We start from the raw sequence: 13107 nt of genomic DNA, 5'->3' as shown, positions 1-13107 counted from the left end.
GGGCATAGTTACAATTAGTGTTATCTTGTGTTTAAGAAACATTTCTCAGTTTTTAATATACCAGACTTCTGAGAGTAATTTCTAGCTAACAAATGCAGGCAGAAGTATCAGCATAAGGAAGACAAAGATAAGATGCTTTGTGTCATTCACCGGTTTGGTCTGTATTCTTTGTTGCACCGTTTCTTGTGTGCCGTGATTTTGGTGTTTAAACACTCCAGTGAACTATATGCAATTCGCTTGGGTTGAATGAAACCTGGAGCTTTTAACTGTATGAGGGAGAGAGTAGTCTTCTTGAGTGGTTGTTTGCTTGCAGTTGTGTGTTTAGGTTTTGTTTTCTGTGAGGGGGAGGTATTTGTTTTTAGCAACTTCATTGAAAAGCTGTATTCTTCAGCAGTGGTTCCTTAGTACCAATGGACTAAGGATTCCTCCCTCCCCCCATGCCATCCATCCATTCACTTCTGTCAGTGGGACAAAGAATGTTTGTACTTGCCCCTAGTGAGTCTAGGGAGCAGACTTTCTTCTGGAGTACAGGGAACAGACCACTTAATCCTTTTCAGTATTGTCATTGAGACTGATATGCTTTGGAAGAGGAAAAAAAAGAAAAAAAGCTTAGCTTGAACTACATTGAAATGCTATAATCCAAGTTAAATTAAATGAAATGTTTTGGTTTGGTTTAAATTTACAATGATGTTACATGGTTTGGCTAATTGCACTTTGTTTTTTCTTGCTCTGAGATGAGGATTTTCTTGATAAATCCTGCCTTTTTCTTTCACTGAACCATTAGGGGGTTATAAAAATCAATGAGTGATGAATCAGATGCAATTAGTCTGTCTCTAGAACTAAGCTGGAGGTTAATCAAACTCTAAATATGTATTTCACTTCTTGTTTCTGTTAATTCACTACTGTGTTATGTATTTTTGCTAAAGACATTGTTGATTTTGTACAGGAAGATGCCCAAGAGGAATTTGGCTGGAAGCTGGTTCATGGAGATGTGTTTAGACCTCCAAGGAAGGGAATGTTACTGTCTGTCTTCTTGGGCCAAGGAACACAGATTTTCATTATGACATTTATTACTTTATGTAAGTAACTTTTTAGTTTACTAAGGTGATGTGTTTGTAGTGCAATAGTGTAAGAAAGATACAATGTTTTTACACAAATATTAGAAGCCTTCTTTTGGAAGTGAAGTCCTTCCTTTAATAAAATAAAATATCACTGCTGTTTCATAACAGTAATTTAGATAGCTTCAGTAATGTTATTGGAAATGATCCTGTTTAAAATGTTGTGGTACCTGAACCAGTTCAGATTCTTCATGATTGCAGTATTGAATCTTCCCTGTTACAAGCTTCCTTAAAAACAAAACAACAACAACAAAAAAAACACAGTTTGTCATGGTGTAAATTATCTAAGGATCCAGTTATGCAAGTTCAAAGACGTATAATCAAAGCTTTAATGTTCTCAGAACACTTTCTATCTAATACGTTTGACACAACAGCCTGCAGCCATGCAGAAATAAGAGCTAGAATGCATGCCGATGAAATAATACTGACATAACATTGAGATAATGACAGTCTGCAATAAATAACTAGACATGTACTTGACTTTGGTACCTGTCACAAGTCAGTGTTTTATTATGTTATCTATAAAGCATATTACCATTCTTTTTTCTTTCATTTTTTTTTGGATTTTTCTAGACATCATGGTCTTTCAGTGCTACCACAGAACAGCTCTTCTTTTTTCTATTCATTAAATGATGCTGTAAGATTAATATAAACTTCACATTATTTTCTTTGTGGGTTTGTTCTTCATTATTGATTATAGCTCTTTTTAACTTACTTAACCGCGGTAGTTTTCTGCCCAACCAGAGTGCATAGAAAGAAATTTTTCTTTCTGCTACAAACAAAACTTTCTGCCTGAGATCACTAAAACTCCTTTTTTGAGTATCTCGCTGTGCAGGCCTCTATAATTACTTTGGACTCAGACAACTTTTTTTGTTTGTTTGTTTTTATAGACAGGCCTATTTTCAAGGTAATGCGTTCTTGAGATAAGTGTTGTCCATCGTGGTGGCTGAGTGCTTTCATGGTATTTCAAGCAACTGACTTAGTCTTTCATCTCCATGTTTATTTCTATCTTAAAAGGCAAACAAACCACAACCCTTAGCTCTGTCCAATTTTTCGGCATGTTCAGACCTACTGTTCTCACATCTGCTTTATGGTGCATACCAAACTTCTCTAATTACTTACCACGTGTGAGTAGTGGCCATACGTGTTTACAGCAGAAACGTAGGATGTTGGAAACAGGCTTCTTCAAGCTGCATTGTGGTTCAAGTTCATTGCTTGTCTCTGGGGAGGGGTGTTGCTTTTTAGTCTGCTGGCTATGAGACTCTTCCTGTAAAGGTTGACCTGGAAATAATGCTTTGTTATGAAGGAAACATTGATGGTAGAGGTACTGTCATATGTACTCTCATACTGTATAAGAGAACTTATACATGTAGTCTCCATCTGAATACCTGGTGGTGGAAGGGGGTAAGCCTGTACTCTGATATGTGTTACAGGAGAATCTGATGTTTCAACGAATATCTAAATCTCTTTGTATCTTTAGTCCTAGCTTGCCTTGGTTTTCTTTCTCCTGCCAACCGTGGTGCTTTGATGACCTGTGCAGTTGTACTGTGGGTCTTACTAGGAACTCCGGCTGGTTATGTGTCTGCTAGAATGTACAAGAGTAAGTAGAAGCATTTGTTTAATGTGGCACAGCAGGTTAAACTCAGAATTGCTGAGCTTAATACTTCCAACTGGAGCTCATGTCTCAGACAATAAACCTGCTTTGTGCTGCCCTGCTGTAAAACAGTTGGAAAAAGTCTACACCTTGAAATTGTTTTTCCTTCTTCCCTTCAGCATTTAGAGGCGAGAAGTGGAAGACAAACGTTTTGCTTACAGCTCTGCTTTGTCCTGGGTAAGTGCTTCCCCTTGGTCTTAAAATTCCTCTTACCTTAGAATTCTTTTGAGTGACCAGTTGAAAAATGTTGCTTAGGAAGTTAACTTCGGCAGTGTAACTCTGTTTTAATAAGCAGTTGATCTTAATCCAAAACAGATCTAAGAATTTGGAGAAGTTTAATATGCTTCCAGGTGAGAATAATGCAGAGATTCTCTAACGTTGTAAGCCTTTATATAAATGTAGGTAATGTCCAGTTTCTGAGATTGCTGTGGTTGTGTATAACACTATGGCCAATGCTGTTGTGCTTGGGAAGAGTGACAGTTCTCCTACCTTTCCTTTTCTCGTAGCTCTCAAGACCTTTTGTGAGAATTAGGTCAGTGAAGAAAGGGAATAGAAACTAATTTCTTCTGCAAGTCTTCTGTATTTCGTGGTTTCAACTTTGGCTACATGAAGTTATCCTTTGACAAATGCCCTTGGCAAAGGTTAAGGAAAAGGTTATAAATTTTTTAAGGTATTTCTGCCAAAAAAAAAAAAAAGGATAAGTTGATTTCAACTAACATAGACCTTCATCAAATGAAATGTAATGTGTTCGATAACAACTGAGTGTAGTATTTCTATGAGATCTTATTTCTAAACAAAATGTGCTTCAGTCTCCCTGCTGTCATTTAGATATTATCTTGAGAGAGAAGAAACTATTTATCGGTGGAAGAAATATTGTTGTGATCATTTAAACTCCCAAATAAATTAAGTTTCACAGAGGAAGTAAAATGATTGGGGATGGTAAAATAGGAACAGATGTCTTGATTATGCTATGCTAGTTCAGTGAATTTGCATAACATCATAAACAACCTAAGGCACTTAGAGTCTCAGTAGACTGATGGGTTTTCATATATGCAGGTTGTTGGTTTTTTTTCTAACTTTGGAGGGGGTAAGTGGGGTCTGCATGAAAAGCGTGGGCAGATTATAAAATGGATTTATTTTTTATTCAACAAGATGCATACACCGTAGGTAACTTTGAATGTGCTTATTTAATATGTCTATTCCCCCAAACGGTTTTGGCAAGTGTAAGGCTTCTTCTGCCTGCCTATTAATCTAGTCACACCCTCCTTCCCCTTTGTTTCTTAATTAAATAGAGTGGAGTGTGTATGCTTGCTTAAGGGTAGTATAAATTCTGCCTTGGGAACCCTTTGTTAACAAAACACAGAGGATGATGCATTTTGCTGTGGCCCTTTCTGAGGCTGAATCTTCGTGAATTCAGAAGATTCAGAACACAGGACAGTGGGAATTCAGTCAGGCTTTTAAATGGGTTTCCCTTGTAGAACGTTAGAATGTTTTGTATTACTTTCAGAATGGGATGTTTGAAATCTTCATCATTCATCTTGGAATTGTTTTTCTAAGTTGTTTAGAAAATGAGGTGTATGCACTCTGTGTGGGAGGAAAGAATAGGTCTGTAGATATGCCATAACTGATGACATATTTATTTAACTTCTCCCAAAGTGTGAGCTACTGAACTGTGTAACTTCATAAGGTGTTAATAAAACAGCTCTTGAGAGATCTTCCCCATAACATTCCATCCTTCTGCAATGTTGTAGTGTGGTGTATGTTTGTTGTGAGACTGCCGTGGCCTCCTAATTACGAGATTTTTCTATCACTGAGTATGTTTTTTTTTTTTTTTTTTCAGAGAGAATTTACTGATTAGAAAGGACCTGTGTAAAGGAGTTAAAGACTGGCAATATTAGGAAAGTTGATTCGGATTTGAGATTTTTTTATTTTTATTTTTTAACTAGTCTTTTAGCATAGATTTTATAATGGAATCTTTCTGTTACTTTGTTGTTTTATGTGTACTATCTTTAGTTAGTGGCTTTACCATAGATACCTGCACTAGAGGCATTGGATGTTACAAGCATTTTTATATCAACTGCACTATTGCTGAAAGTAAATAGGACTGTTAGAGAATGAAAGACTGCAAGAAGCAACATTTTTCTTATGCAGGCCTTTAGCTGGCTTGGTTTTAATACTAACTGATATTTATTATTTCCTGAGTGTTTTTTTTATATTATCTGTTGTTTTTGTTTTCAGAATTGTCTTTGCTGATTTCTTCATTATGAATCTCATCCTGTGGGTAAAAGGATCCTCCGCTGCCATCCCTTTTGGTACTTTGGTTGCTATCCTAGCCATGTGGTTTGGAATTTCAGTCCCACTAACCTTTATTGGTGCATATTTTGGCTTCAAGGAGAAGGTAGGGCTCTTTGAATACATTTTTGAAATACACTCGTCTTCTGCAGCTGAGCCATTGAATCCCTAATACAAGAACTGGTTTGACTGAAATACAGCCCTGTGACTGAAATGATGTTTCAGTTTCTCATGATTTGAAACTGTATATGTGCTCATAAGAAAGCTGCACCAAACTTCTTTTCTGACTACTGGAATCAGAATTTGATAGTGCTCTTGTAGAGGTCTTAAGCACTTGTTTCTTCTACTTTAGTAGCACTTCACCCTTTTCAGTTTTGAAGTAACTTCAATTTGTATTTCAGTAGTTTGAGATAATGCCAGGCAACTAAGTTTTATTTTCTTTTATTTTCAATTAAAGACAGCAGAGTTCTTTCCTCTGTGTTCTAACTTGCTTAATGACCAATAGCTAGAGTGTTTAAAGTGTGTGTATTTTTCCTAATGATAGATACCAGGTTTGTAGTTTGTTTTTTTTTTTTTCAGTTTGGTAACTTGTGATAGCTTATGGATGAAAAGAATTGAAAGTTAAGTTTATAAAATCTTTAGATACTTAATACTAGGGAAAAGTAATCTTATTTATGATGTAACAATTTATCTTTTAATCATGTTAATTTCATTCAAAGCCTATTGAACACCCAGTTCGTACAAACCAGATTCCTCGCCAAATTCCGGAACAGTCCTTTTTCACAAAACCATTGCCTGGTATCATAATGGGTGGCATCTTGCCCTTTGGCTGTATTTTCATTCAACTCTTTTTCATTCTGAATAGCATTTGGTGAGTATTGCTTTGTTGTTATTACTGCTCTAGTTACACTGGTTTGATAGCGAGAATTGGGTTTGAACATTCTAAGCCAGTTAGTATGAGGAATAACAAATTTGTCATGCAGACTTTTTTGGAATTTCCAGAATCTGCATATTTTTTTCCTATGCTTAGAAATTATATATTAAAAAAATAGTTCTTATTGACACCCATGAAGCATAAAATTAGAGTCCCAGTTGTCTTGTTTTATCTTTTCAGCTCTGAACAGCACATACAGTTTCTTGCTGCAGTGCTTAGGCAGAGCTTAAGCTATTGTATAACTATAATGTAATCTATGAAACTAATATTATCTAGCAGTTTTAGCTCTTAAATCAGATCAATATCTTGGGATTCCATCTTCTGTAAAACAAGGACTCCACCCCTTCTGAAATTTTTTTCCTGTCTGTATGGGTGTGATGATTTTTTATCTGTTTTTATTAGCTTATTATATGGCCATGTAACACTGTAAGTTAACTCAGAACTTCAGCTGAAAATGATGCTCCTATTTATTTATTTATTTATTTATTTATTTATTTTAGGTCTCATCAAATGTACTACATGTTTGGTTTCCTGTTCCTAGTCTTTATAATTCTTCTAATTACGTGTTCTGAGGCTACAGTTTTGCTGTGCTACTTCCATCTCTGTGCAGAGGTAAAAAGTACAGTTCTGATGTAGATATCATTTTTAGCTAGAATACGTTAGAAGTAGAATTGAGGTGTTCACATATACCGTGGTGTGCTGGACATTGTAAATGGCTTGTATTGTCAGCCCTTGACGTGCCTATCCTGGCCACTTCTCTGAAATGCACCTCCTGCTTCAAAAACTTATTGTAGTTTTTCCAGTGGTACTACAACTACCATTATAAACTGCCTGCCTCCTTTAATGGTGCAGGTGTTTCTGAAAGTACATGGACATCAGCACTAACCTTCTGGTCATACTGTTTCTGTTCATAAGTAGGCTGAGGAGGAAGACTGCTATGCGAACTTGTCATACAAGACTTCAGGCTTTATTTGATGGTGGTTTTATCTTAGTGGTAGAAAGCAATGGGTGTGCAAAGGGGAGAAAATTTTCAAGTTGACTTATGAGATTTGCATGTACTTCAGGTTTTATTAGACTTTTTTTCAGCAATGAAATTTATATAATTAAAAGGTATCTTTCCGTTAATGTTTGGGAGAAGGCAAAACCTAAGGTTTGTCCTGTCAAGCACTGCATAATGCCATTATGATACAGTTTCAGCATCCAGTTGGTTAAAGGTTTTGTGTGCTGACCAGGGCAGACTTACAAAAACTCTCAGCATCCATAACATTTGTATGCATTGTAAGTAGGGAGAACTTCGGTCTTTAATATCTGTTCCTCGCAGTTAGTGTCTATTGTGCTTGCAATTAAACTGCATACTAGAGCACCTGTGCTACTTTTTTTTTTAATGGTGATATGTTACTATTTGTAAAGTTGCCAATCTGAGAATGAGCACTAACAACTTTAAGATTAATCCATTGGAGCAAAAAGTCCCTTTGCATACATGTAGCTGATAAGTAATATTGGTACAGATATGGCAGGAAAACCTACATTTACTTAAGACAGTGTAGACTGGACCTTTATTTTCTGCACCCATCTGCAGTAGATAAGCACAAATAAACAGCCTTGATCCTAGAATAATTTAATGTTAATGGTGGAAACAGTACAGCAGACTTTGAGGGAAAAAAAACTAGTTATGTACTATGTTGGTTTTTTTTTTGGAGATACCTTTGATTCTTCAAAACTTGTTTCATGAAACAATGCTATCTTTTAAAAAACAGATTATTTTTTGTTTTCTATGTGATTTATCCAACTTAATGGTTTGTTTCTTTCAGGATTATCACTGGTGGTGGCGATCGTTTTTGACAAGCAGCTTTACAGCTGTTTATCTCTTTATCTATGCAGTTCATTACTTCTTCTCTAAACTCCAAATAACAGGAACTGCTAGCACCATTTTATACTTTGGTTACACAATGATCATGGTCTTGATTTTTTTCCTTTTCACGGGTGAGTATAGCGTTCAATGTAAAATGAATGCAGGGGTTTCATTATTTGTCTAAATTTCACCTAACATTTCTTGTTCCAGTCTGAAACATTAAATACAATTTATGACTCCTTGGTCAGTATTACTTTTATGGTTTGTGAAACCACAATGAGATATTCTCAGAGGCTTTTTGTTTAACTTGAAATTACTTTTATAGTGCAATTTTCTTTTTATTGCATATTATATTAGCAGCGAGTTCAAACCATTGTATTTTCAAAGAGCCTTTCTTGTTCACTTTGATATCAGGGGTATTTAACTTAATTTTGGATTTCATAATTGGTTCTATTTCTGTAGTTAAAGATTGTACTCAGTATATGGAGGATAAAAGGTATTTTCATCTTTCACTATTAGTAGATGAAGCAGAATGGTACTGGACAACAATAGTGAGCTCTAGTACTGTTAGCAGTAGGTGAATTGTGTACCTGTTGAATTGTGGCACCCCTTCTTAATGGCATGAAAACACCTTAACTGGAGGAACCTCTTTGAAATACAGCTTTCCATTTTAGTAATCTAGTTTCTGTTCCTGATGGTACTCATGCAGACTAAGTGCCTTTTACATAATTATTCCAATATTCATAGTCATGTGGCTCAAAATATAGTTTTGTGGTTGATTTGATGGGAAAGCCATGCCAGTTTTACCATGTGAAATTAGAAGCTCTTTGAAGCTTCTAATAGCCAGGAGTGTTCTATATTGGTGTTCTTTGCTGCTGCTGTTCTGTATGTAGTTTTAACACATCAAGTTATGTATTACTCTACTTGACTTGGGAAAGTGCTGCAGTGATAAAACTAGAAGAAATGCTAGTTCATGTATAATGATAATGAGTTGTTTATAAAACCAGCCTTATGTTCATTCCTGAAATTTGTTCCAAAAGAAAAGGATCTCGTTGTGGATGGTACAATGGTTCACATTGTTACTTCTTAACATCTACCTGATTATCAAAGCCTGCCATAAATACTTTCTGTTTTCTTCATGGAATGTGTCACTTAACTCCCTTGATGCAATTTAGAAAAGAATGGCTAAAATAAGTAATGAAAGAAGCCTTAGCATCATACTTTGTAAGTTCAGCAGTGAGAAGGACCTCCTTCATCTTTCTGTCTCTAACACTAGTTGAGTATGTACAAAAAAGATAGCACTATTCATATTAAAATGCTGAAGAAAACAAATACTCTCTAGAAATTAAATTTAATAATAATAACTGTTACCTATTCCTAGATCTTTATTGTTGCTTGTTATTTAGAACTATCTTCTAAGGAAAGTCAAAAGAAGCTTTAAAAACAAAAAAAAAAAGGAAAACAAGGAGGACTTAATTCTTCTAATTCTTTATTATTAGGAGGCAAACACAGAAGTTGGCATATTGCCAGTTAAAACCCTGCTTAAATCCTGGCAAAACAGACAAGCTCCAGATGTCCTCTATAATATATATATAATATATTTATTAAAAAGAAATTAAAAAAACCCACCCTGTAGTCTGAAATGTTTTAATTACTTTTAAACTAAGGCAATATGTTAATGTGTCTGGGTTTTAGCATAGGTTAGCTGCTGTTCTGCCAATTTCAATTTCACTTACAAGATGCAAATTGGTAGAATTAAAAATATCCCTTTCATATATAAAATGATAATTGAAACTGTCATGGCAGCTGCTGAAATGGCATTAAAAGCTTCAGATGTGCTGATCCTGGAGTTCTTGATGTGGAGACCAGTGAGGCCCCAAAAGTACAATAATAAATAATAAACTGTGCTGCCGTTACTGCCGTGATGCTGTCACTTATATTTATTTACTTATTTTTAAATATGTTGGTGGCTGTGCTATATTTGTAGTTCATGAGGAAAGCTTTCATGTGGTCACTTAAAAAAAAAGTTGTTGTAGAATAGCTAGTCACTAGAAAGGTGAAAGGTGTATAGAGTGTGTAATAAATCTTTGCTAATTTAAAACGCAGTAATAATTTGTTGTCCAGTATTTAGTTTGATAGTTGATGTTTGGGCTGAAATTTAAGCTACTGCTGATAAATGATTCAAAGTTAAATGTTTTCAGCTTTATTTTGTAGAATATTCCTTAATAACACTTGCTTTGGAAAGTAAGGGTCCTTCACAAGTTTATGGAGGTTAAATGGTTTACTAACATAACTTGGCACACTGTTTGTAGTAACAGCATTCTTCCTGTACGTATGTTCCCAAAATGGGACGTCGGCCTGTTCCACTTAAGTTAGCAGTAGGCATTCTGGTTTTCTGTGTTGCATACTAGGTCTCAGCAGCTGTGACAGAAATATGAAGGGCAGTGTTAATACCTCCTACATAGCAGTGTGTTATGTTACCGTGAATGTTACAGAAAAGATTGTAGTGAGTAACTATATAGGAACTGAATACTTGTATGGCAACAATGACAATAATATAATCTGGTGAAGACTAAGCATGCACACCCAAACAAGACAATTCTATTTCAACGTGCAGCTAACATTTCAAGAAGGAATAAGTATGGTTAAATGTGGATAGCTACATGATTACATGCATTTTATGCTAGGAGACAAAAATGCTGATCGTAGTCAAAGCATGTTGCTTTAGTGACCTCTATTTTTGAACATCATTTTCACTTGTGGGTTAATGCCATTTTCAAAATTGAGTTTTGATCTTCTGGGTAGATTGTATTTAGAATCTGAGATTCTGAAGCACCCACCACTGTGCAATGATTGAAACCAGTATGATACAGAGAGCTTTTAAGGTACATAAGAAGTATCAGCCAAGTGCAGAGTGCTTTTCTATTTGCTTTCTTACAAATTGTTCGTGCTTTGAATTCTTTTTTCTTCATTAAACAATAAAGCTAGGAGAGATGAATAGAGCAGAAAAGTCTGCTTAATGTATTTTGGCATTATTCTGTGGAATAATCCTTGTTTTTAACATTGAATCTAAACTAGTTTACTAATAACCTTCCTTTAACCAGTTAGTTGCTAGCTTTTGATCTTCTTTCTCATATGAGAAAACTGTTGCTGAGAGATAGTGTATATTACAGGCCAGAGTATTCAACACTGTAGGAACTGGAGGCCAAAAACTCAAAAAAAACAACCTGAGATGTCAGTGTCTCCCTAGTAAGTATAAACAGGTGCATTGGACATATTTTGCTTCCTGGATGGAGAAACTACTCAAGGCATCTTTACAATTAGGTACTTGAATTTAACTGTCTCCCACAAAAATGAACTTTTAGCTGTGCCTCCCTAGGAAGAGCAGTCATGTGCAGTGGGCTGCAGTGCACTAGGATGGCATCAGCCTCCTAGACTAGTAGGGGTTATTTAGAGAGGCAGAATCTTAAGATATGAAGGTCACCAACTTAGGGAAAAATAAAGGCTTATTCTGCGAAAGTGAGTTCTTAAATGTATGTTTTCAAATGCCTTTTCATATAATTGAAGCTTCTGAGTACTTGTGATTGGTTTAAGGTAGACATTACCCACAAAATTAATTGATCATGTTAAATTAAAACAAACAGACTTTACAGGCTCAGTGGAGGAATTGGTGTCAGGCTTGGTATCTTTGTGCTGTGACATTTAATAGATTTGCATATTAAAGCTATGAAAACCTTACAATGGAAAGGAGTTTAGACCAATCATAGAATAACTTTAGAGGTTACTTCTTTGAACTAATGATGGTTTTTTTTTGTGTTGTTTTGTTTTTGAAAGTACTTACTGCTAGAATGTAACAGCTTTAAGGGAAAAAAGACTTTATGTCTTTATGTATCTGTTTTCGGTTTTGTTGCGTTCATTGATGTGTGTCAGTGAAGCAGCAAGCTGAAGAGGTATGCTCTTTGTTGATAGTGCCTCAAGACTTTGATTTCAGTTTGAATGTGTTTGAAAGAAACATATGTAAGCAAGATGCTCGGGTGATTACAGCTTATCTAGGTAGTCCTGGTATTCTAATGAGAGAAGCATAATTTGATAATTTGAGAGGGATGATTTTTATTTAGGAACAGGATGTGCTTACAAAAATGCTCAAGATTGAAGAGCTGAGTGCTTTTCAAGAAAATACACTTCAAGTCATGCTACTTTGGATGGCTAAGTTGTACTGTAAGTAGCGCAACCAGTAATGACAACTTTACTGGGTAGAGCGACAGGTGTAGGAAACTGGTTGTATGCTTATCTGTATTAAAATTAACTTTAGTTAAAGCAAAAGAGGAATCTGAGAATCTGCTACCCAAGTCATCACTGTCCTAAAGGTCCAGTATGTTGAAGCTTTTGTATAAAGTGCTAAAATTTGTAACAAATGGCAGATTTGTGAAACTGTCTAAAATGTAGGAAACATTCTGGCTAGAGGGTTTTTTTTGTTTGTTTGTTTGTTTTTTTTAATAAAACCAAACTAGGTCAGAGTTGTTTTTCCCCAGTCATTACTCATTTGAATATCCCTTTCTAATTTGGATATGTACTGCTCTATAGAAAATTGGAAACCTTCTGACAAAATTTGTGGACCTCTTTAGAAGTTCATGGAATCACCGGCACCTGTAGGTCTGAGGTGGGCGGAAAAAAAAATGAATATCAGTGGAAGCAGACACTGTACTGCTTACATTCTTTAATAAATAAATAAGCTTTTCATTGCACTAACATAAGCTATGCTTTAGGTAAAGTAGCTATACAAGGAAACCTTATAAATAACGTTTCCTTATGTCAGTTTCTATCCATTAATACTGATGGTGTAATATCAACACACCCATGCACTGACCTTTATGGTCTGTAGAGCAATCCACACCTGAAATTTGTAGGATACATTTGTGTCTCTGGGGAAGAAGAAATTGCTGTTCTGGTAAGCCCTAATTATAGATGTAGGACTAAAGCACTGTGGAAGTAATAACAGAAGGAAACTCCGCTGACAAAGAAGGTAATGAGTACATAAGGCTCTATTTTAGGTGATGAGTCTAGCCTTTCTCTCTTGAGCTTGTAAGTTCATGCGTCAAATCTGGTGTCTGACAAACATTACCACTTACTGCTTGTGTTACAAAACACTGACTTACTCTAATTCCAATACATTGGCAAAATTTCTGATAAAGTTTTTAAAAAAATGAAGTGGGGGGAACTTGGTCTTTGATTAGCTAAACAGGCCTCTTTAAGAAGG

General features: G+C 35.5%; 1 protein-coding gene across 1 annotated transcript in view; it reads left to right on the top strand.

Moving 5' to 3' along the window:
- LOC309883112 (transmembrane 9 superfamily member 2-like) overlaps window positions 1–13107 on the top strand; it is a 30977-nt gene that overhangs the window by 14945 nt on the left and 2925 nt on the right. The window contains exons 10-16 of the mRNA XM_082770883.1: window positions 947–1079; window positions 2599–2718; window positions 2892–2949; window positions 5011–5170; window positions 5784–5935; window positions 6499–6610; window positions 7810–7981. Coding sequence (XP_082627009.1) covers window positions 947–1079; window positions 2599–2718; window positions 2892–2949; window positions 5011–5170; window positions 5784–5935; window positions 6499–6610; window positions 7810–7981 — 907 coding nt within the window. The remainder of the gene's footprint in view (window positions 1–946; window positions 1080–2598; window positions 2719–2891; window positions 2950–5010; window positions 5171–5783; window positions 5936–6498; window positions 6611–7809; window positions 7982–13107) is intronic.

This window comes from Aythya marila, assembly GCF_965140915.1.
Source record: "Aythya marila genome assembly, chromosome: 13".
In the NCBI taxonomy this organism is placed as follows: Eukaryota; Metazoa; Chordata; class Aves; order Anseriformes; family Anatidae; genus Aythya; species Aythya marila.
The sequence above is the reverse complement of the archived record's forward strand: the minus strand, read 5'-3'. Positions and strand labels throughout refer to the sequence as shown.